This window comes from Perissodus microlepis, chromosome 11, assembly GCF_051167445.1.
Source record: "Perissodus microlepis isolate ML-2025 ecotype Zambia chromosome 11, ASM5116744v1, whole genome shotgun sequence".
NCBI lineage: Eukaryota > Metazoa > Chordata > Actinopteri > Cichliformes > Cichlidae > Perissodus > Perissodus microlepis.
In genome coordinates, this window is record NC_140471.1 from 13,716,898 (window position 1) to 13,741,999 (window position 25,102).

The 25,102-nt window shown below is 39.0% G+C and overlaps 3 protein-coding genes across 6 annotated transcripts; 2 read left to right on the plus strand and 1 right to left on the minus strand.

Moving 5' to 3' along the window:
• Positions 1-23: 23 nt before the first annotated feature.
• LOC146377370 (lachesin) lies at positions 24-6,318 on the plus strand. 2 transcript variants are annotated; one of them, XM_084943334.1, is made up of 9 exons: positions 24-561; positions 666-808; positions 1,042-1,124; positions 1,223-1,428; positions 3,092-3,352; positions 3,780-4,091; positions 4,252-4,351; positions 5,152-5,215; positions 5,561-6,318. In XM_084943334.1, the coding sequence occupies exons 1-8, from the start codon at positions 507-509 to the stop codon at positions 5,210-5,212; spliced, it is 1,221 nt and encodes a 406-aa protein (XP_084799460.1). In that variant the 5' UTR covers positions 24-506; the 3' UTR covers positions 5,213-5,215; positions 5,561-6,318. The 2 variants fall into 2 exon arrangements, with proteins under 2 accessions (XP_084799460.1, XP_084799459.1); XM_084943333.1 differs by having other exon boundaries at positions 5,152-6,318.
• Positions 6,319-9,089: 2,771 nt separating this feature from the next.
• On the minus strand, positions 9,090-12,164 carry LOC146377371 (cell adhesion molecule CEACAM6-like). Of its 2 annotated transcripts, XM_084944775.1 has the most exons (7): positions 12,010-12,164; positions 10,504-10,851; positions 10,186-10,407; positions 9,825-10,097; positions 9,557-9,638; positions 9,423-9,456; positions 9,090-9,318 (listed from the first exon to the last, which is right to left on the minus strand). In XM_084944775.1, the coding sequence occupies exons 1-7, from the start codon at positions 12,047-12,049 to the stop codon at positions 9,283-9,285; spliced, it is 1,035 nt and encodes a 344-aa protein (XP_084800901.1). In that variant the 5' UTR covers positions 12,050-12,164; the 3' UTR covers positions 9,090-9,282. The 2 variants fall into 2 exon arrangements, with proteins under 2 accessions (XP_084800901.1, XP_084800900.1); XM_084944774.1 differs by lacking the exon at positions 9,090-9,318 and having other exon boundaries at positions 9,331-9,456.
• Positions 12,165-12,782: 618 nt separating this feature from the next.
• LOC146377372 (uncharacterized) lies at positions 12,783-17,721 on the plus strand. Of its 2 annotated transcripts, none has more exons than XM_084945084.1 (6): positions 12,783-13,099; positions 13,403-13,533; positions 13,908-14,134; positions 14,630-14,777; positions 16,098-16,220; positions 16,310-17,721. In XM_084945084.1, exons 2-6 carry the CDS (start codon positions 13,449-13,451, stop codon positions 16,369-16,371), a joined length of 645 nt encoding a protein of 214 aa, XP_084801210.1. In that variant the 5' UTR covers positions 12,783-13,099; positions 13,403-13,448; the 3' UTR covers positions 16,372-17,721. The 2 variants fall into 2 exon arrangements, with proteins under 2 accessions (XP_084801210.1, XP_084801209.1); XM_084945083.1 differs by having other exon boundaries at positions 12,785-13,099; positions 13,419-13,533.
• The last annotated feature ends 7,381 nt before the right edge of the window (positions 17,722-25,102 follow it).

Here is a 25,102-nt window from a genome sequence, read left to right on the forward strand (position 1 = left end):
TGTGTGTGTGTGTGCTGTGGTCGTCCTGCGAGCGGTCATCTGCGCACAAGAGAGGGGCACGAGTGACGTCAGCACACGTTTCTGAGTGGACAAACCGCGCGCGAGGGCTCTCTCGGGACCCCTACAGACCTGCCGTAGCTCAACGCACCGACATATAAACACAAGCTCACTGAGACAAACACTGTCAGCTGTTATTTTGTATATTATATTGAACTTGTTGACCTCAATGTCACTGAGTCAGCAGATGCATGCAGTATCCACCAGCCGGCACCCTCTCTCTCACACACAAACACACACCAAGTTCTCTTTACTGACATGAAAGCCTAGTCACGGTCCCAGTTCCTCGTTGGCAGATAGTATAAAAGGGAACCTGGAACATTTGACTTACACATACAACTGCACTGAATTACCCAAAGACTAGAAGAGGACGCCTTGTGAGAGTGAAGGCAAAGAAGGTTGGGAAGATCAGAGCACCACAGCTAAACAGACAGCAAAGAAGGCAGAAGATGCATGGAGGCATGGCTCAGAGCTGCTGGCTCTTGGTCACACTCTCTCTTAAAGGTAGGTACATATATAAAAGCGCTGCAGCAGTCATGCTGAGATCCGAGCTTAACGCAAAGACAGTGATGGTTAGAATTTAGGGGTTTTTTTTGTTGGTATTACAGGCATTCTTGCTGGTGATTGGTCAGTTCATCTCCCATCTGGTCCCATCTGTGCTGTGATTGGTTCTTCCATAGACATCCCGTGTTCCTATGACTACCCGCAGACCTCCAATGAAACCAGGGAAGAGGGGTGGCCCTCTGCTCAGGTATTTCAATAAAGAAGGCATTGTTAGCAGTTATACTGTGCATGAAGAGCCAAAAACTGCAGTCAGAATAAAAACAAGTGTCAGTTCTTTGATAAAAACTAGCCAAAATTAGTTTTTATGCTAAGCTTACAGGTGATGTTTTGGGTGTGGTTTGAACAGATACAGTCAAGTTAATTGAAAATTTTCCACTTTACTGTATCCACTGATTAAAAAAAGCTCTGTGTATCTGTTAGGGTGGAGGAGGTGAAGGAGGACAAAAGTACATGGTTTTGTCTGAGATGTGGTGCCTTGAAGACAGCCGGTGTATTACGGCAAGGTAACAATGATGTATTGAAGTCACAGAAACACACACGAGGGTGGAAGTAAAGAGCACAGGTGTCTAAGTCTGTGTGCTTGTCCCTCTGTCTGTGTTAGATACGTGTACCACAGTGATCACATCTTCCCAGATCCATCCTACCAGAACAGGGTGCAGTACCTGGGAGAACCAGGAAGCAAGGTCTGCTCTCTGAGGATTACTGATCTAAGGCAGTCAGACAGCGGGACCTACGTGTTTTACCTCATCACCAACCACTCCACAGAGAAGATGCCAGAGCAGGCCGGCGTACAGCTCCTGGTGGCAGGTGTGAACCTTAAACGAGTAAAAATATCATTCTCATCGCTAACAATGATACTGTGCAATCAGCAAACGCATCGTCCCCCCATCATTCAAAAGCTTTTATAGATTTGCAAAGTACGCAAGAAAAGATACATTATTTTATATCTATTTTTATGAGTTTCCTCCTGTTGTCATAATCATTTTATAGCCTGGATGAGTCACATCAGTATGACCTGGCAAACCATTAAAGACAAACCACACATCCCTTCTTATTATTTTCTATGTGCATTGTGGTTTTGTCTGTCTTTCTCTTTCTTTTGCTATGTGTTGGTCAACTTCTCTGTAAGTAAGATAAAAAAAACTTCTCTGAAAGTTGCTCAACTTCCTTGTCACAGAATACATCTCTGTTTGCTCTGTTTCTTATTTTGTTTTCTTGATGAATGGATCTGTGTGTGATTCCCTGTTGTTAGAAACACAGTACAGCGCAGTCAGAGACCAGCATTTACTGTCCAGTAACCTAAAGCCAAACCTAAAGCTAGCAGCGTTTACAGTTTACTTTACTGTATTTCTTAAATGACTGCTTAGCAAAGCTCGTTGCTTTTTCTAGCACCATTGCAATATTCAGTAACAGTTTCCTTTGTGCAACCCTTTGTCTGACATTTTGTGCTATTTATGAGAAGCTGAAGTGAAACCGACGACTTGTTGGGTTTAAGTAATCTTGATGTAAGACTCTTTTTCATAACCTTTGATGCTTTTGAGGTTGCAGTCAAATTACTCTTAGAGCTAAATATTAAAGACGGGTTAATATTTGCAGAGCTTGGGAGAAAAAGATATTATAATCTGTTGAGAGGCAATCGAGTTGAGTTTGTCTGTCTTACATAAAGCTGGTGTGACAAATGACAGCAAATAGCTATATGACTATGTTAAGACATTGTGGAATAATAGTGTTTAGCATTAAATGAAAACACATTCCCTGTGTGTGTGCTTTAATATGAGCCTCTCAGCTCTATGTCTTGGTATAGCTTGTCTGGTTCTGTATGCATGTGAGAGCATCAGAGTCCTGTACTTTAAAACTGGTGGTCTTCTGTGGATCTATAAAGAAATTAAAGGAGAGGCCTCCCATAGTACATACATAATATCACATGTAATAGTGATATGGCCCAAAAAACAATGGAATAGAAAGCATTCATAGTGGTTTCCACCTACCTTTAAATAGAAAATAGGCATGTACAAATGGTATATAAATCACTCCACCCATTGGCTTACCAACCACTTTTTTTAGACTCAAATGTGGTATTTTGGTTGTTGCATTGTTGGACGGGTACCTAAAGACTACACATACCAGGCTGTAAGTGTACTTCCTTCTGCTCTAATTGCGCATTTTTACATGTGCACCTATGGAGACTGACTCACTTTTAGAGTCAGCCTCCAGTTGCCGTTAGAGGAACTGTTGTTTTTTTTTTTACTTTGGCTTTGTTTTTCAGCTGCAGAGCTTGTTCCTTGAATACTGTCCTCATTAACAAAAATGAACTAGTTAACTATTAGGATAGTGTTTTGCTCTGCAGAAAGCTAAAAGTTGTTGACTTTTAGCTTTTTGTAATTCACGATTGTTTTTTCCATTTGAATATATGAAATAATAATCTCACCACATATGTGCTTTGTCTGTTTCTGGGTTTTTTTCCCTTCAGACTCCCCCAGTGCAGTCACTGCCTTAGCAAGTCCATCCAGGGGCATCACAGAGGGTGCAACCTTACGTTTGGCCTGCTGCAGCCCTGCAAAGCCACAGGCCAATGTGACTTGGCACAAGAGCACAAGTAACAGCGTAACACACACTGGACAGGTGTGGAATATTACTGAAGTTAAATCAGATGACTCTGGCAGCTACTACTGTCAGATGCAAACTGGAGCCAAAGTGCATAACTCAACCATACTACCAGTTGATGTGCAGTGTAAGTCAAGCTTTTGTTATAAATGTAAAAATCAGATCAACATTTATATACAAGGTCATTCATCTGTTTATTTATTAAGCTTGTTTTGACACACAGAACTCCAAAGAGCAGAAAGAAAAATTTCAAGCTTAAAATATGTGCTGCTGGCAAAGCATTTTAACTCTTTCTAGAGAAATTCTAAAAGTAAGAAACTTCCGCATTAAGCCTGGGTTAACCTTTTGTAACAGGGATACAAGCAGTGCTCTTACAGAGTTTTTATTTCCTCTGTTTCCTCTGTATTATTGTAGGGCCTTTACCTTACAATATAAAGCGCCTTGAGGCAACTGTTATTGTGATTTGGTGTTATATAAATAAAACTGATTTGAATTGAATCAAACTCACTTGAAGATTTAACTCATCTTTAATGTACTTTAATGCCTCCTTCTAGATGCTCCTCGAAACACAACCGTCTCAGTGTCACCTGCTGGACAGCTAGATTACGAGCTCCCCATGACTCTGACCTGCAGCAGTGATGCTAACCCGCCCGTGCACACATACATCTGGTACCAGGGTGCAGCATGTCTCAGTGACGCAGACAAAAGCTTTCATCAAGGCAGACGAACTGTAGCTACACCCACAGGAAGCAGCCAGACATCCAGCAGTGCCAACATCACCACTGAGGAATCTGGGCAGCACTGCTGTGTGGCACGAAACAGACATGGATCTCAGACTTTCAGTATAACGCCCAGAGGCTCCAGAGGTAGGTGTATGAAGAGGCAGGTCTTAATATAATATTAAGACCTTTCCCTGCATACGGTGTCAAACATCACATAAAGCCAAACTTTACCACCACAATATCATTATATCCATTTTTTTCAAACATTAAGTGTTACTAATGTGTATTTTGTTGTCAACTGCAGCTGTGATCCCACCCCTCTCTGGAAAAAGAAAAGGGGTGATTGCTGGAGTGTTCATTGGAATCCTTCTGGTTATTGTTGTCATAGCCATCTGTGTCATAAGGTGGGCCTTTGTTTGTTTTACAACCAGTAACTTTCATCATAATTCACTTCACAGTCCCTGTAGCTGGGCTTGTGCACAATATGTGTAAAATAATTTCATTAAAATCAAATGAGAGTGGTCATTGCTTAAGTTAGAGTCATTGGTTACTGGCGTGGATCATTTAAGCAAATGAGTTCTTACTTAAAGGTTAGGTTTAAATATGACCAAAAAGATAAATCAATCAATTATCTTGGGTCATTCTATCTCAAGTCAACACGAGATTTCGGCTCGACCATCTCAGATTTGGATAAAAATTTTATGATAGAAAGTTTGAATTTATATAATGAGTCCTGTGAAATTTTAATTTCATATATCAGAGCGTTTCTACATAATACTGTAACTATAACACTGAAAATGATTCAGTTAAATATGTGCACATTTTCATTTTCAAGACTTGGGTCTCTCTTAAATAATCATATATTTTTAAAAAATATTGTCTGCTGAGTCATCACCGATGCATAAAAATGTTATGGCCCGAAGTTTGAATATACAGTATATAATGATTGCTGTTAATTTTAATTTCATATATCAAATACCTTTTTAGAAGTCTAGTTGAGTCTAATTAAATCTCTGAGGTAGATTGATTGGTTACTAACTTTGATCATTTAAGGAACCAAAATAGTTATTACTTAAACAGTAGGTTTAAATATGACTGAAAGGATGAATTAATGAATTTAGTTCATTATATAACATGAAAAGTGACTTTAGATTGCAGTGACAATGTCTTTATTCTTAAAATGTTTTGTTCTTTTTGCTTTCAGGAGACAGAAGTCATCCAGACATCAGTCATATGTGCTCACTGCAACTGCGTCAGAACCTTAAAGAGTCAGTGAAATCAGGCTTTATTCTACCTAGAATCTTACCCACAGTGCAGCACATGCACCAACAACAGATCTGTACATTTCTCTAACACACACACAGAGCAAATATTTTTCTTCAGCTCCTCCTGTGTGGTTACTAACATCACTTTCCCCAAAGTAAGACCACATCGCATTAACTTTAAATGATTATTACACTAGGGCTGAAGTCTAAAGTGGTAATCAAATTTTGGCACCAGTTCTCACCAGCTGTGAGCATGTGCAGCTCATGTGATAAACATCAATGTTCATTCAAGCAAGCAGGATGCGACAGATTTCAAAGCACTGACCTGAGCTTTCGTTTCCTTTTCAGAAAAAAGCAAACAATGGAGCACCGTCAGAATGTATTTCACCCGCTTGTTTTCCATTAGTTTAAATGCATTTCTTCTTTAGGATTAAGCCTAGTACTGAGTCGAGGATGAAGTGATGCATCTCTAAGAAAAGGTTTTATTCCAAAAGAAAGAAGATAGGAAACAAATGTCACCCCTTCATATGACCTCAAATGTATTTATTACTGTTTTTAAGTTTATTTTATTTGTATTTTATTTTATTATTTTATGTTATTCGCTTCAATTTGTTGGAGTGTTGCAGTAACAGATGTGAATTTAAATATCCTCCACGGTTCATTGCATAACACGACTACAGGCGACATCCGGAGATCTCGCTAACACTTCCTGACACAGGGTTGTAACCACACAGCACAAAGTGCACCGGGTAATGTACAAGCAATGTCCAGAAAGAGAAAACATTGAAGAAGTTATTACTGAAGGCCTGCCAGTGATGATGACTGCGAAGATGATAACCCAATTAAGTGCTGCTGGCAAGTCCAACTGGATCCTGTTTGTGTGGCTTTGAGTAAACTCCTGAGAGCGATAAGCCTCCAGCAGATACTGAGCAGAGCGTGAGGAGAAGTGGGAGAGGATGAAAACCAAGAGGACAGTGACTCTAACACCCGGACATCTAAAAAGTGCACTATTTTAGGATTTTGCTTTTGTTTGATTTGCCATATTAAAGTGAGGTGTGACGTGCAAAGTTGTTTTAATAAACAATAAAGTGTTTCATTAACAACTATCCAAAGAGACAGTTTTGCACATGTGACCCTTAGCTGTAATAAGTTGCATTTATGACACATTTTTGCAGCCATTTGATGTTTTCATGTGATCTGTAGAGCATGTATTGTGCTGTCAGTGCCAACTCATAATTTCATTAAATGCTCACGAGCTGAAATTTATACTGAAAAGCATCCAGCAAACTGCAGTGGGACCAAAACATACAAAACTCAGACTTCTGACCTTTTTCAAAGTCAAACTGAACTTGGAAATTTAAAAAAAATTGTTAAAAAAAAAAGAAGAGCCAGAAGCAGATCAAAAGGCAACAAGTTTTACACAATAATCTTTATACAGTTATATGGCAGCAAATATTTATCCAAGCTTCTGTTACAATTAACATTGAACATTTTAAAACATTAACCACAGTTCTAGCAACAGAAAAGACTATGAGATCGACAGTGTCATGTGACCTGTGAGCAGAAGAGAATGCACATGCTTATTGTAAACTCAAGGGGGAGCAGAAACTGTTGTAACCAATGAAAGCCATATGTTCACGCATCAGCAATGTGGCTAACATAACACACTGGTGTGAAGGAAGACTTAAAGTGATCACATGTCCTCTCAGTTTCACCCAGGAGAATTCCTATTCACACTAAGGCTTGTGGGCCTCAATTGTTGAATTAAACATTTATATTTTCTCCCTCCCTTCACTGTGAATTTGAACAATGATCCAGTATTAACGAAGGCAACCTTGCAGCTCAGCTTTTTCTTCTTCTTCTTTCTTTCTGCATAAACCTGTTATGTTTTCTGTGCTTGTCATTCTGTCTGTCAGCTAAAAATCTGAATTGATTCCGATAAAACTTTGTAGGAACATAGAGTGAGGTCACGTTAACGATCCATTAAAATTTGGCTTACATCCACCAAGGTCGTCTAGGTCAAGTTAATCATTTATTGGACAAAGATAAAAATCCTTATAACTTAGAGACTATAAGACCATCAAGTGTGGTGCGTATTGGCAACATATAGAAAGTACTGTATGAAGATTTTAAATTTCATGTCACATGACCGCTGACCTCTCCTCCAAGGTAAAAGTGACTAACGCTATATAGAGCTATTTACTACTACATTTATATTGCCATTGTTCTTACTGACAACATTTGGGCACATAAGGACTGATTCAGCAGGTAAAATAAGTATTTATCATGTCACCAACTTTCTAAGTAAATATATCTCTAAAGGTGCTATTGACATGAAATTCTCACCAGATGTCAGTAATAACCCATCCAATCCACACATGCAAGTAAATTAAACCACAGATGTCCACAAATTAGGTGTAATAATGGGAAATGACACAGGGAAAAAGTATTGAACCCAGGAAAAAAGGGAGATGCAAAAAGATGTGGAAAGTCATGGCACCAGAGGAAATCTATCAGTAATTAGAAAGCAATGCCAAGACCAAAATTGAAAAACTCTTTAGATGCCAAAAAACACACCATGTTTAAAAGGCACTACATATATCTCCCCAACAACACCATGCCAACACGTTTAATATAACTGAAGGAAGGATGAATGAAAAAAATGTATCTGCTGCCAGGATGATGAAGATGAAACGAAGGTGGACGTTTCAGCAAGACAATGATCCCGAACACACAGCAAAGGAAGCTCTCAGTTGGTTTCAGAGGAAGAAAATAAAGCTGCTAAAATGATCCAGCCAATCAGCTGACCTGAACCCAAGTGAAAATCTATGGAAAGAACTAAAGGTCAGAGTTCACAGAAAGGGTCCACTGAACCATCAGGACTGTTTGTGTGGAAGAATCACGACTGAGCAATGCATGCAAATAATTTCTCTTTATATAGGAGGCATTTTGAGCTGTAGTCACCAACAAAGGTTTTTGCACAAAATATTGCATAATGTGTGGATTTGATCAGTTTAGCACCTTTGGAAGTATATTTACTTGTTGACATAGTCAATACTTAAATATTATATTATCCATCCATCCATTCGCTTCTGCTTATCCTTTCCAGGGTCATGGGGGGCGCTGGAGCCTATCCCAGCTGTCATAGGGCGAGAGGCAGGGTACACACTGGACAGGTCACCAGTCTGTCTCAGGGCCAACACATAGAAACACAGACAACCATTTGCACTCAGATTCACGCCTATGGGCAATTTAGATTAATCAATTAACCTATCCCGACTAACTGCATGTCTTTGGACTGCGGGAGGAAGCCGGAGTACCCGGGGAGAACCCACGCAAACACGGAGAGAACATGCAAACTCCACACAGAAAGACCCCGGACTGATGGTTGAATTGAACTCAGGACCTTCTTGCTGTGTGGCAACAGTGCTAACCACCGTGCTGCCCCTATAATAATAATAATAATAATAATAATAATAATAATAATAATAATAATAATAATAATAATAATAATAATGGATTGCATTTATATAGCGCTTTTCAGGGCCCTCAAAGCACTTTACAATTCCACTATTCATTCACTCTCACATTCACACACTGGTGGAGGCGAGCTACAGTTGTAGCCACAGCTGCCCTGGGGCAGACTGACAGAAGCGAGGCTGCCATATCGCGCCATCGGCCCCTCTGGCCATCACCAGCAGGCGGCAGGTGAAGTGTCTTGCCCAAGGACACGACCGAGACTGTCGGTCGTTGTGAACTCTGACCTGTAATATATTATATTATATTATATTATATTATATTATATTATATTATATTATATTATATTATATTATATTATATTATATTATATTATATTATATACAAGTTTTACCTGCTGTATATCGATATTCTAAATATCATGTTACTTTAGACCTCTGATCTCTTCTTCAAGGTTGAATAAGGTCAAACTTTCATAAAATGTTTCCTATCTCTAAAACTTGCTTTAAAGTCTACTGCTTTTGTACTGACAACATTTAGCAAATGATAATAGTATGTGTGGATTCTTGTTTTCTGGGTTATTTTTACCCATTTCACATTGTCACATTTTCATAATAATTGCTGTCCATCTGAAACATAAAAGGACAACATTAGACATTTTGTGAGAGATGGTTATAATCAGTTTGAATCAATATTTCAAACAGACCCGAATCCAACGTGTCATCCTTCTCACCTCACTGTCCCCAGCAGGATTACACCACCCCTTCCTTTAACAAGGAAACGAGAGACGTTTGCAAACACAGCACAAAAACATTCAAAATCATCCAACTGCTACTAAATTAGGAGTAGTTGATATGATTCACTTACCGAACCCAGATAATAATCAGTGTAAGGAAAAGCATCAAAACCACTTTGACTCCAATACCAAAAAGGAGGATAACACGATCAACTGTTAAGAAAAGTAGAAGAAAATGACAAATGAACAAGCCTGCATAGTTTCCTCTGCAAAAATTTTAAAATAAATGCAAATTTTTTTGAGCCACTAGATTGGATTTCTTAACAATTTTATGAAATATCTACTAATAATTTGCATCATTTGAACAATAGGTTATGCCCACTCGCCTGACAGACTCACTCTTTGTTTCTTCCACTTCCAGCAGGACCGCCGTCGAGTTGCTTTCTCCGAGACTGTTCCCGGCCCGGCAGAGATAGACTCCACTGTGGGACACCTCCAAAGAGGGAAGAGACAGCACTTGGCCCGAGGCCACCTGAAGCCTGGAGCTGGAGCTGTACCAGGTGTAACTATCTGCTTCAGGGTTAGCAGCGCTGTTGCAGGTAAGATTCACATTGCTGCCCACTGACAGGAGGCCAGCCTGACTCACCTCAGCAGACACGTTCAGTGGAGAATCTGCATTAAACAAAGTCACTGGTTGCACTTTGTGTTGTATGAGTAAAAACTCAGCTTGCAAGAATTAATATTATCTTCATCTACTTACACTGAACATCCAGAGCAGCAGGGTGTGATTGCACTGCCTCATGCCCCTTGACAGTACATGAATATTTCCCAGTGTCTTCTGCCTGCGCCCACAACAATGTTTTTGTCATTGGATGTCCATCTTTGAACCAGATTGTGCTTCCAAGTTGGCACGATGTTACACATTCAAGAGTCACCTTTTCTCCAGCTCTCACTCTCTCCGGCTGCACTGTGGCTCTCATCTCTGGATGTGGGTCAGTTAAATATATATTTTTTTAAAAAGAAGAAGAGGCTGGAAACATTAAGTCTGGAGAGCACGTTTAATGTAAAATCACTTTACCTGAGACGGTCAGATGCACAGAAGTTTTACTACGCATTCCTATCGTATCCGTGCCAAAGTGGAAGTAGTAATATCCAGTGTCATTAACCTGCAGGTCATGAACTGCCAGGCTGCAGTTGTGCCGCTGGTCACCAAGATATTCATAACGATGGCGATACGACAGAAGGTGTGAAAGCTCAACTCGTTTCCAGACACCATTTTCTAAATGTCCCTTGTACCATCCAGTCGTTCTAACAGTTTCCCCAGCTGTGTAGTTGTATACGCACCTAAAAGTCACAGATGATCCCTTTATAGCACAAAGATCTGGGTTTTCAAATGTCACTGACCGAGCAGCACTCACAGTTCCTGCTGACAGGTGATGAAACACGACAGAACATATTTTGTTAGTTTCTTTTATTATTATGGAGAATTCAAAGACAAGACGTAAAGGGGAAATTGAAGTAAACCGCTAAACAGTGTGTTTTTTACTTCTTACAAAAAAAAATGAGGAAGTGAAGTTGTCAAAACAAGGCAACAACAAGAAGGTGAAGATCACTCTGCTGTTCACTCTTATTCGGCCTCCACTAACTGCAGCTTTTCCTTGTCATAATTTTGGTTTGGCTTTTCAGACTGAAACAAATAACCAAACATTGACCTGACAGATACTAAAACAGTCAGTTAATCAGGGGAAATTACCCGATTACATGATTGCCAGCAGTGCGTGTAATGCAAATACTTTCAAATGTGCATGTGAACTGCCACACTGAAAACTGGGCACGTGTTTTGGGTACAGAATAGGAAAGTAAGTAGGTTCCTTTAAGAGAGCAAGTAGAGGTTGTGTGTGTTTCCTTTTTGTGACGTGACTGTCTAATTGCTATCAGATAATATTCTTCTGGCAGCTCTCTACCAAGCTTTTCATATTTGATGGATTACAATCGGTTCCGATAAAATTTAAGGAGAATAATATTGCTGTTCTCATCCTCATCAATGTTTTTTCTTGCTCATTTGTTGCCTTTTAACTTTCAAAGAGGAAAATCCCACTGAGTACTTTTTTGAATTTGAGTGTCTGCAGTCGCTGAAAATCACACATCCTGAAACAGTTAAACAGCATTTTAACTGTTTCAGCATTTAACTCTTCCTCTGCTACACGTTAGCAACTGAAAGTCCAAAACATTAAAGTGAAACTTTGAAGAAAAAAAGATGGTTGGGTTGTAAAAATTTGGAAAGTACCTGCTTTCAGAATAATATAATCCCTCTACTCATTGTCTCATCTTTTTATTTATTCCTGTTTGATGCATCATTGCTTCAGCAGGTACAGTCATCTTAACAACTGTGTTATTTTCTATCCTCATGTTCCACATTCACTCTTTGGCTCTTACAAAGTAAAAGCAGCCCCATGCAGTGTAGACATAACAGATAATTACTAAGTATACTTAAAAAAAGCCTAGAATTGCAATCAAAAGAAGTTTTATTCCATTCCAAGCTTTTATGTTATCTTAAAACTTAATTGATAAATAATCTTCTTACCTGACTTCACAGTCAGGAGCAGCAGCACTGCGATCATCATCTCCACATCAATGCGCAATATTTCCACACAGCTTTGAAATCTTGGGGTTACAGCTGATACAGTAGACGCCAGCTACACATTTCTGCATTCTGCTCTGTAGAGTTGCATCGAGACCTCTGCATGAACTTGAGATGCAGACAGTGGGAGGGCTCAGCGATCTCTCACCCATCCTCCGTTACGACTCATCGCCAAAAATGTGACAATTTAAAGTCAGGTGAAAAAACAACAAAACAGAAGACAGAATGGTTTTATTTTGGCCTTAAACTAATTTAATAACATTTGTGAAACCCATTCATAAATAAATTACAGTAAATAATCATTTATTTGTAACTTATTATTCACTTTTTTTCAAGATTTTTTTTTAAAAGCTGGCAGATGAGGAACTTGTGGTTCACTAGTTCAACTTCCATTTCTGTTATTAATGAAAATATGACAACTTTGAAAACAAATGCCCCTCCTTTATTTTTTCCATCCAGCCAAACACCAAAATGTAAAAATGAAGAAAACCCTCTAACAGAAGCAAGGCATTTCTGGCAGGTCACGATCATTTACCATGAACTTTGTCCCTTGTGCCTTTTTTAAACCATTCAAAGAGAAGCATCACTGATTGAAGGGTGAACAAAGAAGACAGGTTTAACACATTTGTTTGTGTGTGCGCGCGAACCTGACGTCTGACCCAGCTATAATCGGTTCAGGCTGGGCCTGCATAACCTGTTTGTTACTTGTTTTTATCAATCCAGCTTGCACATAAGGAAGTCTTCCACATTCCTAAAAGTGCCCTGTTGTCCTGAACTTCTGAAGTGAGCGGATGGAGAGAGGCAGAAAGAAGTGAAGCAGCAAAGGGTAAGCAGTGTGCGGACAGTGACACTGTTATGGACAGTGGGCGCAGATGTTCGTCACAGCGGCCAGTCTCCAGTGTCTCTGCGTCCTAGGACCACATCTGTGCAATAAATAGGATTTTCTTTTTAAAGAGGCGCCGTCAAACAATCTTCAAATAAGGAAGCTTTCTGTAGAGCTGGTTGGGAAATTCCAGTTCGTTTTGTGGTCAGTGTAAGTAATTTCATTTGAAATTCATATGTTTTCTAAAATGAAAAAAAGTATGTCATTTGCTCAGGTGACATAGAGCAGCATATTAGATTGCGTGTATGTTTAATTTATAGTATGTTTAAAACTATGTTGTTGTCAACACTCTCAATTTGCTATATCTAATTCTAGAACAGTGTTCATCTACAGCTGCACTACACCCATGAAAAGAATGGTTGCATAAATAACTGGTTATCTACACACTCCCACACACAGGCACCCGTATAACCTGGTTTTGCATTCACTGAACTTCTTTTATGTTTTATGAAGTTTTTGTTGTTTGCAGGTTACTAACTGGAACTAGAGTGAAGAAAAGATGGACGGAGAAATGAGGAGCAGAAGGGCACTTTCTCTGATGTGCTTGTTTCTGACTGTGCTCCAGATCAGCACACCTTCCTCAGGTAAACCAACCACATCCATGACTTCCAAAATATACTTTGCAGTCACTGAGACATTCCTCTCTCACGCTTCCTCATTCCATTGTTGCAAATCTTTCCATCCAATTCACTCCAGTCATTAGGCTAGATATACATTTAGGAGAGGAGGTGTGACTCTGTGGGTGGATATTTGTTTTGTATTTATTTATAACTTTGATGTTATTTACTTTCTATAACAATTTTTTTACTCTTTAGTTTTACCAAATATAAATTGCTGATATATTTGGGTTAGAAGTGCATTTGTTAAATTGCAACTTTTTACTTTTTACCTGATCCTTTTTCTTCCTTCTCTCTCTCTCTCACACACGCATGCATTGATCACCCAATCACTGCTCCAGCTCAAAACATAACTTTGAGTACTGCTAGCACCACCACCAAAGCTCCAAGCACTGGTGCTCTCAAGTACAGCACACAACCATCTAACATCTCAGTGGGTGTGGGAGACCCTGCAGTGTTTCACTGTGGCGTGCCCGAAGCGCATCCGAACCTCACGTTTACCTTGTATGGGAGTAATCACAACTACAGCCTCACCTGCCCCGGTGGCCACGTGGAAGACATCCCCCAGGTGAGGGAGGGAGTGACCATGTGACTGTTGTTTTCTGACTTGTTCTTTTTTTCTATGAGGAAACAGCTGCTATTAGATTACATGTTACAGGCAGTCTTTCTGAAGAAGGAGAAACAGGATGTGCACATCGAGGAACAAATATGACAAAGCTTTTCTAGGAAACCAAAGTAGAACCAAGTCACATTTACAATAAGGCTACAGCAGCCCTCACAGAGAACTGTGCTGTGGATTTATATATTCTAAGCGTGTCTGCATATTCATTTTTTTCATTGTAAGTGGTCATTGTAAGGACATTCAATCATGAGTTTAACATGTTTGCACTATGGTGCATTTTAAACTCATCCCCATCAAACGACCCAGGATCATTTTATAGTATTATTGTCTTACGTGTGTTAAGATTGTGTTGACATTGTAAATTGACCACCATCAATCACCCTATGAAAATGCCTTCTTCCCTTATTCAGTCTCCTTTCTCTCCTCTGTCCCCGTCCTCAGGCTGTCTATGGACGTTGTGAAATGAAGAATGGAGAGTCGCTGGCTACGTGGACCCTCCTGGGAACTGCCTTGCCCCACAACGGCACAAGAGTAGTTTGTCAGCAGCTGAGCAACCCGAGAGCGCTCTCTGCCGTCCTGCATGTTTATGGTGAAGTATTGAAATACAGTAAAACTAAGTGCATTGCCTAACGTTGCATGTCTTCAGTTTAATTCAATCCAGTAGTCTCTTGGGTTCAGGTCCAAGTCGCTTTATTTGTACCTTTCAGTAGTTGCAGTTTAATCTGATGGTTGCCCCTCTTTGAGCGTTTCCTGTAGTTTCTTACCAGTTACCAGTTATTCCTCCCCATCATCTCCTAGTTCTTTCTCAGAGGGGATCATCTGACTTTTGGGTTTTCTCTCTTAATTGTAGGACCTCAACATTACACACTAAGACCTGTCAATTCTCTGTGGGGGACACTAAGTCTGAGACCACTGTGCCCAACAAAATGTTTGCAGTCTATTGAGTCCTGCTGTACTGTCAAGAGGACACCCTGAGCTTAGTGACTTTCCACAGACAATGGGCATTGCAGCTTTTACATCTTATGGCAACAAGTTTAAGTGATCATTTTTTTGCAGATAAACCACTAAAACTCAAATTGTTTCTTCAATATGAGATTCTTAACTTCAATTTGGCAGCATTTCATTAATGTACAGTCATTTTAGCCCTTTAGCTTTTTATTCAGTGGTTTGTTTGTTTTTTGTCAGTGTTCATTTTCTCTCCAGGAAGTAGAGGACTGAGTGAGGCAGAAAAGAGGAGATAGAGAGCATATAGTTTTACCTACCTCGAAGCAGGACGCACTTTGTGACAAAGTGAAAGTGTAATAAGCAATGCGTCTTTTCAGCCTTTTCAGTTAACTACACACACACACACACACACACACAAACACAGAGTACATAATCAGGTGCAAGTCTAATTTCTAAATTTATGTAAATATTATATTTGCAATTCATTCAGGTTTCTACCATACTAAAACTAGGCTGAAACTATTTTTAACATGAAACATGAAAACAGGACAACGTTGCCCGCCGAGACTAGGGCTGCTCTGGTTACATCATCCAGCTCATCTACAAATGGGCAACGAGATTTTTGAACATTTCTAAGCACACAAACTACAGGGAGGTGCTCATCTCTGAGGAATGCCTTAAAACTGAAAGCCTTCTTCATCATATCTGTTCATGACATGACTTGGATACATAGGATCCAGATACAGTTATAATCTTAGATATAGTGATCTTTTTCTCCTCTGATAAGGAGAAAAAGAATGATACCCTCTGAAAGGTGAGACCTCTCTTAAACACGATGCAACAAGGCTGGCTCAATCTGCAGAGACCGCGAAAAGCCTGTGTAGTTGAGACAGCATGTAGTTTCCTTTACATGGCGGTGTCCTGTTTTGCACTCATTTTGTTTTTATTTTTACTTTATGCCTAGATACTGGTGCAACCAACGTCCTTCTCATTGGCTGTATTCTTGGGGGATTCTTTGGCATCCTGTTAGTGGCAGCTTTGTTATACACCTTCCTGGTCAAATCTGAGTCCTTCCAGGAATGCTTCGGTGAGTAATGGATAAATTTATTAGCACAAGAAATGACTGAGAAGAATAAATAGACTGACAATTAATATACAATGTGTCTGTGCTTTTAGGTGGGGAAGAAACCGAAGATGATATGACCACTATCGTATCAACGGAACAAAAGAAGAAATAAAGTCAGGATGTGACAGACTGAAAATAGATACACAAACTGTTTCTATTTTGTTACCAGGCTAACTAAAGTGAGAGCTGGACTGAGCCAAGGTCTGGAGATAATGCTGTTGCAAATGTTTAAAATCAATACTTTAGTCCTTTGTTCTGTTGGTTAAAAAGAGGAAGAGAAGCTGAAAGTGCTCATAGATATGACGAGACAATCTGTTCCTACACTTTGACCTATTCAATTTAGATGCTTTGAATAATTTCTTCTCACGCTTTAAATTATTCGTGACCACAAGCCAAATAAATCTTGCTTACTTACTTAAAATTAGTGTATGTATGTGTGTAGAGAAAAGGAAAATCAGGCAGACAAAGAACAATGAGCTCATTTACATCTAAATAAGTCGTTCTCTTAGCTTGAAAAACAACACTGGTATTTTATAGCTGTTTTATTTTGGAAATATTATAATTCCACATTTGTGCAGTGCAACGTCACAAAAATCACCTGTACCAATTCTGATTACTTATTGAATGGACGATGTGATTTTTTTTCATAAGTGACGCTAATTATCAAAGACTATGGAAAAAAATCATTACAATCACACGATCATTAAAATCTAATTATAATAAACATACAGGCCACTTAAACTTGAAATGGTGATTAAAAGTAATTTAGTATCACTTGCTGATTTTGAATCTGTAAACATGTTTTCATCTCAGCCGCAGGTTGAAGGAAAAGGAAAGAAATGACGGTGCATTGTAGCCAGTCGGTGCCATGTTTTACTACATGGCACTGACATTTTTCTCTCTCTGCTCCATTAAGACGGTATGTTTTACACTTTTATGCCTGCTTTTGAAGGCTTTCAGCCTGACAATGGGCTGCTCACTAATGCAGGAACTGCATGTGCTTTTAACAGTAGGTTCGATACCTGCACTTTCAGTTTGTCCACTTGAGGGAAGCACTTACTCTGAGGAAAAGCTGATCATCAAAGAATGACTGTGAATAAAAACTCTTAGTCAACATAATTTCCATATGCTAATAAATTAAAAGTACACTGAAGATGTTGATGTACTGGAGTTTATTGAATGAAGTGAGCATCTATATTTATATGTTGCTTTTTCCATAAAGACAGCACAGAGCAGAGTTGCTTTAAGTTTTTACAGCTCAGGGTGTATCACTCTTTATGCTTTGTGTGTATGTGGTTATTTGCCGTCTATGCATTCTACTTTGCCGTTTAATTTTTTCATATATTAAATATATTTGTATGTTTCTTTACATATATCTTGCTGCAGCTGCTCACACTTTTCATGAGACACACTGATGTTAAAAATAAAAGCTGAGTGCACTTTAATCCAGCCCTTACTGATTTATTTTCTCCATATTGTGCTGTTTGATTCGCTCTGTGGGTCACTATGTAATCTTGGGTCATTGGTTATTAGAGGAGCAGGTTAGGTGCTCTAACTCCTAATCAATATATCAAAAAATCATTCTATGACCATGTTTTTTGTAGAATCCAGGCCCAGAAAAACCTAAGAAGATAAGTTAGATAAAAAACTAAGTTTGATACGGCCTTTCGTTGTGTTTAATGAGATATCTGGATGTCTATGTCTAAGACATTTGTTGTAGATGTAGGCTTGATTTTCTTCTGTAGTCTGTACAGACTACAGAAGTCTATAGTTTATTATCTTACCAACAGATTTTTTTCCCTTCTATAATGTTGTGCTGGCCAGACCTTCTTGTATTCACTTTAGAACAAGACCCTGGTGCAACTACGAGTCAGTAATGCGATTAGACATCACAATATCCGGCGCAACATGTGCTCCCATTTCTGTAGTTGAATCTATGAAAAATTCCACATTTTTATACAACAAATACAAATTGTTGTATAAAATCTGATTTTTCTACCTATAACTGCACATCACTTTCATTTGCAGTCTTGGTTCTAGTTAAAGTGAACTTTTATATCAATCCGGCTTCAACAATGCAGATGGTTTTAGAGTATTAGACTGTACTGTCTTCTCTTCTCTGTTTATATTCAAAATTAAGAAAGGCAGTCCACAGCTGACCCGCATTATGAATTATGAAGCTTTATGATGATAACTGATGGATTTTCCCTTCACATGTTTGGCTCATTATCCTGAGTCAGTTAAATATTTCAGAACGGCCGACCATACCAAAGGTTTTATTTTAACAGATCCAGTTTGAAAGTCCTTTGCTCTTTTGCCTTCTGCTGATATCTTCATTTATCATTTCATCATATTCTTCTGCACTTCAGTCATTTGGACCAATAACTAAGACTCGTGAAAGAGACAGAGGTCAGTAGCCTGTCACATTGAATAAGATTCAAATTCAGACATTTACCTAACCTTAATTTGCCAACTAAGCCCAGGGACTGGCTGGATTTGAATGCAGGAAATCTCTTTGGGGCTTTAAAACACAGAGCATCAGAGCCTTTTACTCCAGCACACATGGCTGCATTTGGGTCCACTTTATGTGCTTACTTAAAATTTGTTTTTTTACGATTCCCATTTTCTTTCACAAGGAGCAAATGAGATCAGGCCACTTTTACTGTCATGGTTTTTCTTGTAGAAAGAAAGGTCTGATCCTTTGTTAGACACACCTACATTTTATGAAAACTTTAGGGAAAGATTGATGTGGAGGCAGAAAAGAAAGAAAATAAAAATCCCTCTCACATCCACAAATAAGTCCAATGTAGAATCTCACTCACTCAGCAGTCTTTCCAGGTACATCTCTTGTCATCCCCAGCGTGTCTTATCTTTTTTAGATGGAGTGTATTTGTCAGGTTGAGTGGGCAGTCTATTTATTATCTATTTATTTATTGCCTGCTAAAAGAGAATATGACAGAAAACGTTTCTGAAAGTCTCAGAAACACCATGAGTGATCAAAAAAAAAAAGGTTCTGGTCTAAACAGTGTCTTAGTGACCTCATACATTAGGGTACATATCTCAGCCAAAAAAAGCTTGATTTTGTGGGATAGTCCAAAACTCTGGACACATTTCGATACATATTATACAGCAACTCGGAGTAGATTAGATTAGATGAAACTTTATTAATCCCTCGGGTGGATTCCTCCAGGAAATTCAGTAGAAGTTTTGAGCTGTAGCTCATAAGCTTGATGGTATAAAAACCTGGAGATGCTGGGGATTGAACCCAGGACCTCAGACGTGCACTCTAGCACTGAGCTACATCCCCTGACAATGTAATGAAGCCTGGGAATGAATTTAAACTGAATGAGACAATGGAAAGCGTTCTTGTATGTTTTCAAGGCAGTTCTCCCAAATGTTGTCTGGAATACATTCTCCAAAGTAATTTTCCCGCTTAGCAGAAGAGGAGACGCCTGCAGACAAAAGAGCGTCAGGTGGGATTTTAACATATTTTTCTACATGCTACTCTCTATTATAGTCTCAAAATTAATTTATACCTGACGTTACCTGCAGGTAGCAGGGATAAGCTGTTACTTTGCAATCCCTATTTCCTTTGTAACTGCTTGAAAGAAGCAGAAGACCCCCATTCATGCAAATATCGTATAAATATATACCAGATTTGGTGGGGGTTTTAGCAGTGGGTAATGCTAGGGATACAGGGTTAAGATTGAACTAAGATTAACTCTGTTTCAAGCTCCATACGAGACTGAATATGATCGAGCTGTTGTTAAAACCTCACTTATTAGTAGTAGTGGGAGTTAACTGGATTGCACACTTATTAAGAAAGAAATTAGACATTCTCAAACAGATGCAATTAGTTTCCCAATTAGAGAGAAAGGAAGAGTTTTCCCAAACTATTTCAATAAATATAAAAAAAAAAACATGTAGTGTCACAGTAGAGTAGGAGAGCATCTTTAAGAACAAAGTCAAAGGTGACAACAGGAGAGTACAACAACAGGGCCATTTGAATTGTATTTGAAATTGTGCAGAGTTCCTATTGGTAAGCTGGATGTTGAGGTGTGTGTAGGTGGCACTGATCACATAGCTGATTGCTATAAAAGCAGGGTGATTGCTGTTCAGCAGCCACGGATCACATCATAAACTGACTGACAGCAAATAAAATCTCTGAAAACTGATCTGTGTGGCTTGTTGTCCAAATAGGAACAGATATGGGGAAAAGCAACTTTGAACTGGCACTTTGCCTCGTACTCATTGCTGCCTGTGGCTTAAAAGGAAACATTAAACGTGACACACAAATTTTTATTGGGAAAAGGAACTGGATACAAGCAAGACTATTCTGCCAGACACATCATGTTGACTTGGCTACTTTGGACATGATAAATATGAATGTTATTATACCATTTTTGGTCCAAATGAATATCCCATACATTTGGATTGGTCTACTCAGAGATCCTGAAGATGACTCAGTCTGGAAGTCTATAAATCTAAGGTGAGTATCTTTTTTGCAATGACCTTTATGTCAATATCCATGTCTGTTTATGTAAATATGACAAAACTGAGTTGCTGATTTTGAGATGATTGTTGTGTTGATTTCAGAACAGGTGAAGGTGTCTCAGGTGATGACCTCTCACATACCAGCAAATGGGCCTCTGCACAGCCGGACTACTGTGCAGCTGTAGGAGATGACCTCATGTGGTACAGTGCACAATGTTCAAGTATCAATAATGTCTACTGTTCCCGAGGTGATGTAATCCAGTACTACAGTGTTATGCTCAGTTGGTATGACGCTGTAAAGTACTGTATGAAAAACTATGGTTACCTAGCCACTGTCACCCAGGTAAACTCAGGTGATGTTGACAAACGGGGCTGGATTGGACTGTATCGAGTGGGAGGCAAGACCTGGAACTGGACGGGTAGTTTAGGATCTAGCTACAGAAACTGGGCACCAGGACAGCCACTCACTGCAGACTGTGGCTCTTTGCATGCTTTTGCCAGAGGCTGGGTAGGCTATGCTTGCTCTGAAAAGTTTTACCCTTTTTGTTTTGTTGACAACCTGGTGGTGGTGAATGAGAACAAGACATGGGAGGACGCCTTGATTCACTGCAGAGAGATGAAAACATCATGTGCTGGCTGTACGTACGACCTCCTGAGCCTGACCGATGTCTCTCAGTACAACTATGTCAGAGACAGGATCTACAGAGCAACCACTGATGAGGTTTGAGTTTATTATTTTTGAATTATAGATGTTCTTCTAAATGCATCACTTGTTCATAGATTCTGCATTAAACACCAGAGGAGTTCACGTTCAAGTGGCTTTAGTCTTTCTACTAGTTCAGTGCTTTAAGGCATAAATTCCAGGCTGTGCTGTGGAGATGCTCTTTCTTGTCCAATGTGTTTAAAATCTATACTGTACAAAACAACTGCATGGGAAAAAAGGGGGGGGTTAAATTAAAAAAAAGGATCAATATTCATTTCAGGAAAGGCTTCACTAAAGCCTCGGTAATGAGTATTTGTGTCCGGCTTAATTTGCAAATACAAATCTCTTATACCAACACTTCCACAGCCAGGACTGACTCTCCCAGTTTTGTCCTGTGTTTCGCAGGCTTGGATTGGCTTGCGCTTCCTGGGAGGAAAATGGTTTTGGTTAAATGGAGACAAACCAGGTCCCAAAGATATGCTGCCGGACTGTCCGTCCAACTGGGAACACTGTGGGACTTTGTCCAAGTTTGACACAAACTGCACGTGGATGATCAGGGACTGCGCAGACAGAAGAAACTTTGTCTGCATTGAAGTGACCCCATAGTGAATGAAACTGGCAGCTTAACATCAAATGCTACAATAATGCTTGTTCTATCTGTACGTTAGAGTTATGCACTAATCAAATCTATGCTAAGTGTGATGCTAATATTATTTATTAATCCTTTCATTGTAACACACATTATACCATATACCTATGTTATGATCTCTGAAAACAACGGTGTACTCTGAGGTTGTAGATACTTTGAAACGAGAAGTGCAGATCAGGCAAGATCAGTTGCATCATTAACACGAAATCATTACATGGCTTTAAGCTACAGTGGCAAAGGCTCCTTTAATGACAGATATATTATTCAAGGACCTTAAATGACTTTAGATGACTTCTTGAAAATGAAATCTTCTGCCTCTATTAATTAACTTCTTGCAAAGGCAAAAATCTCATATTGTTTTATCTTTGTTCTCCACTTTCTGTTTTCAGTTATAGTTTGGTTAGGTTTAGGTAACAAATGTACCTGTTTAGATTTATGGAAATGTATTCTTGTGGGTTAATAGTGACACTTTTACAAAATCTCACGTCAGAAGGCAAAGCTCTTCAAGATGCAAAAGCTTTCACCTTTAATCCTCCAAATGATAACACCACAAGAACAATGGACACCTGAACCAAGACGAGCAAATCGTGCCTGTCAAAGCTATGTCAGTGTCGAGGACCACTGAAAGGTATCCAGAGATGATTCCCCCCCATCTGTTTAACATGGCAGAGGTTTATCGACGATGCAAATGTGCAAAAAACAGAAAAAAGCTGCTGGCCTCTCAGCTTGCCCAGTTCAAGCCATTGTTAACAGGAGATGGATACACCATACAGATGGCAATAATGTAACGGATGGATGTAAACAGGCAAGGAGCTTTATTTCTAAATGTGATAAGGCAAGTAACGCTTGCCTTACTTTTCCTGATGGAACTCCACTGCGTTATGTCTGCATTAGTCTTATACATGCCACATTTTATACACAAATTTGAGTTACAGTATGCTTAACTATCTGAACTACTCTCAGAGTGACTTACTAGCATATAACGGTAGGCAGTAGATACCAGAGAAAACTGTTGAGCCATGAAATGAAGCCAGAGGTGGCCTCATACATACATACTACTACTACTACTACTACTAATGATGATGATAATATAATAAATAAATAAACCACCTTTCTCAGTTTTGTTATGAATGGTTAAACCATACAAAGGCCTTTTTACAGTGAGTAAATATGCTTTTGAATCCTCTAAAATTTGACTTTTTAATCACAAGAATCTGTGTTGAACTGCAGTTTTTGCCACTTCAGCATGAACTTAATTCCCTGTTGATATGAAGTAAATCTCCTTTGGCGACCTCTTGTGTTTTGCTTCCCCCTGGTGGTGATTACAGTTTGTCTCAGGACCAGCTACTACCTACTTGTATTTGCTTTTTTTTTTAACTTTCCACCTTCATGTCAGTCTAAGCAAGCTGCTCATAACATTTCCAATAAACTAACCATTTATTTCTAAACTTAATGTTGTTTAAGTTCTCTCCAACTTCACTAAAACATTGCTACTCATAAAACATGCCACGTCTGGGTGCATAAAACAGGGACCAAGTCTCTCATTAGTAATACAGCACTTATCCTGCCATTTGATTGCCTTTGACTGGGATCCTCACTCACTCTGCTGTGTTGTGACACCTGACTGACGAGCCCAGCAAAACACACACACAGACAGAGAGGGAGAGAGAAAGAGAGAGAGAGAGAGTGAGATCAGCAGGAGAGAATTCTCCCTCAACTTTTAGTTGATACAGTGAGGTAGTTTGGAGCAAAGTGTTGATTCAGCTGCTCATCTGCACCTCGGTCCGCACCATGATAGGTTTCTGTCATATTCTAGTGTCTCATCTTAGCCCGTAGTGTTAGCATGACTAAAAGATGAATGAGGAAAATGATGGACATATGTTTAGGAGCCAGTCAGGTTATGTTCCTCACTTTTTATTTCTTACTCTGGCTGGGATTAAATCTAACTGTCTAAACACACAGGACTCTCACATGGCCACCAACTAGTAAATCTGAATGACTTTCTGTTTGTGTATAAACCATGTTGTGACTTTATTTTGAAGGGCTTTATCATTTTTATTGTTATTGTTTGGCTTTTATTGTTATTGTTATGATATCATTATAATGATATCATTGTAAGGATAATTATGTGTAAGGATTATTATTACACACATTTCTAGGTCTGACTTCTAACTATTACGTAAGCTTACATGTCCTCACACCTTTCTTTCTCTGTTTATGGAAAAACACCCTCAAATACCACCATAACAGAGGCGCACGTGTGTGTCCACTGTTCAGTGTGTCTTCTCAAGATGACCTTTGTCAAATACAATGAAACTATTTAACTTGTTCCATTATATCGAAAGAAATGACTAGTAGTAGACTAGTAATAACTAGTAGCACTGGCCGAGTTGGGTTAGTTGTGGGACAGTTGATCAGTTTTATAGCTTTTACAACTTTTAGATACAGCTTCTACTTTTTTGGGCTTTTAAGGAGGATTTGTTCACCTTCGGAGAGCTCCTGAGGGATTTGAAATTTAAATTTTGCTCTCCAAAAATCAACACATAACATAAATATTTTATAAACATTTTGGTTTATGCCATGCTTTAAAACATTATGTCTCCAAAACAAGTAGTTGACATTATTTATTTAACCTTTATTTATTAGGTAGTCCCACTGAGACTCAATGTCTCAAATACAAGAGAGACAACATATTAAAATTACAACAATAAAAAAAACAAAACATAAAAAGAGCAAAGAATTGTCTAATGTTTACACAGTCATATCAAAAACAGGAAATAGTTCCCAGTGATGATTTCACAAGGTCATTTGTATGTCTTTTAAAGTCTGCAAGTGAAATCGATCGAAAGAGCTTCTATAATCTAGTCCATGAAGACGGGGCAGAAAATGCCTTCTTTCTTAGTTCTGTACGAACTGTAATGATGTCCTGCGACTGTAAATGTTATTTTTGAGAGCTTGTTTTACTTTTACAACCTGTATTTAAAGAAAAGAACCAGA

Coding starts and splice junctions, on each gene's coding strand:
- LOC146377371 (XM_084944774.1), bottom strand. CDS start 12,049: ATGATGATCGCAGTGCTGCTGCTCCTGACTGTGAAGTCAG. Junction 10,852..12,009: donor GCTCCTGACTGTGAAGTCAG/GTAAGAAGATTA, acceptor ATCACCTGTCAG/CAGGAACTGTGAGTGCTGCT. Junction 10,408..10,503: donor TGTGCATCTGACCGTCTCAG/GTAAAGTGATTT, acceptor ACCCACATCCAG/AGATGAGAGCCACAGTGCAG.
- LOC146377370 (XM_084943333.1), top strand. CDS start 507: ATGCATGGAGGCATGGCTCAGAGCTGCTGGCTCTTGGTCACACTCTCT. Junction 4,092..4,251: donor AACGCCCAGAGGCTCCAGAG/GTAGGTGTATGA, acceptor TGTCAACTGCAG/CTGTGATCCCACCCCTCTCT. Junction 4,352..5,151: donor ATAGCCATCTGTGTCATAAG/GTGGGCCTTTGT, acceptor TTTTGCTTTCAG/GAGACAGAAGTCATCCAGAC.
- LOC146377372 (XM_084945084.1), top strand. CDS start 13,449: ATGGACGGAGAAATGAGGAGCAGAAGGGCACTTTCTCTGATGTGCTTG. Junction 14,135..14,629: donor ACGTGGAAGACATCCCCCAG/GTGAGGGAGGGA, acceptor CCCCGTCCTCAG/GCTGTCTATGGACGTTGTGA. Junction 16,221..16,309: donor GTCCTTCCAGGAATGCTTCG/GTGAGTAATGGA, acceptor CTGTGCTTTTAG/GTGGGGAAGAAACCGAAGAT.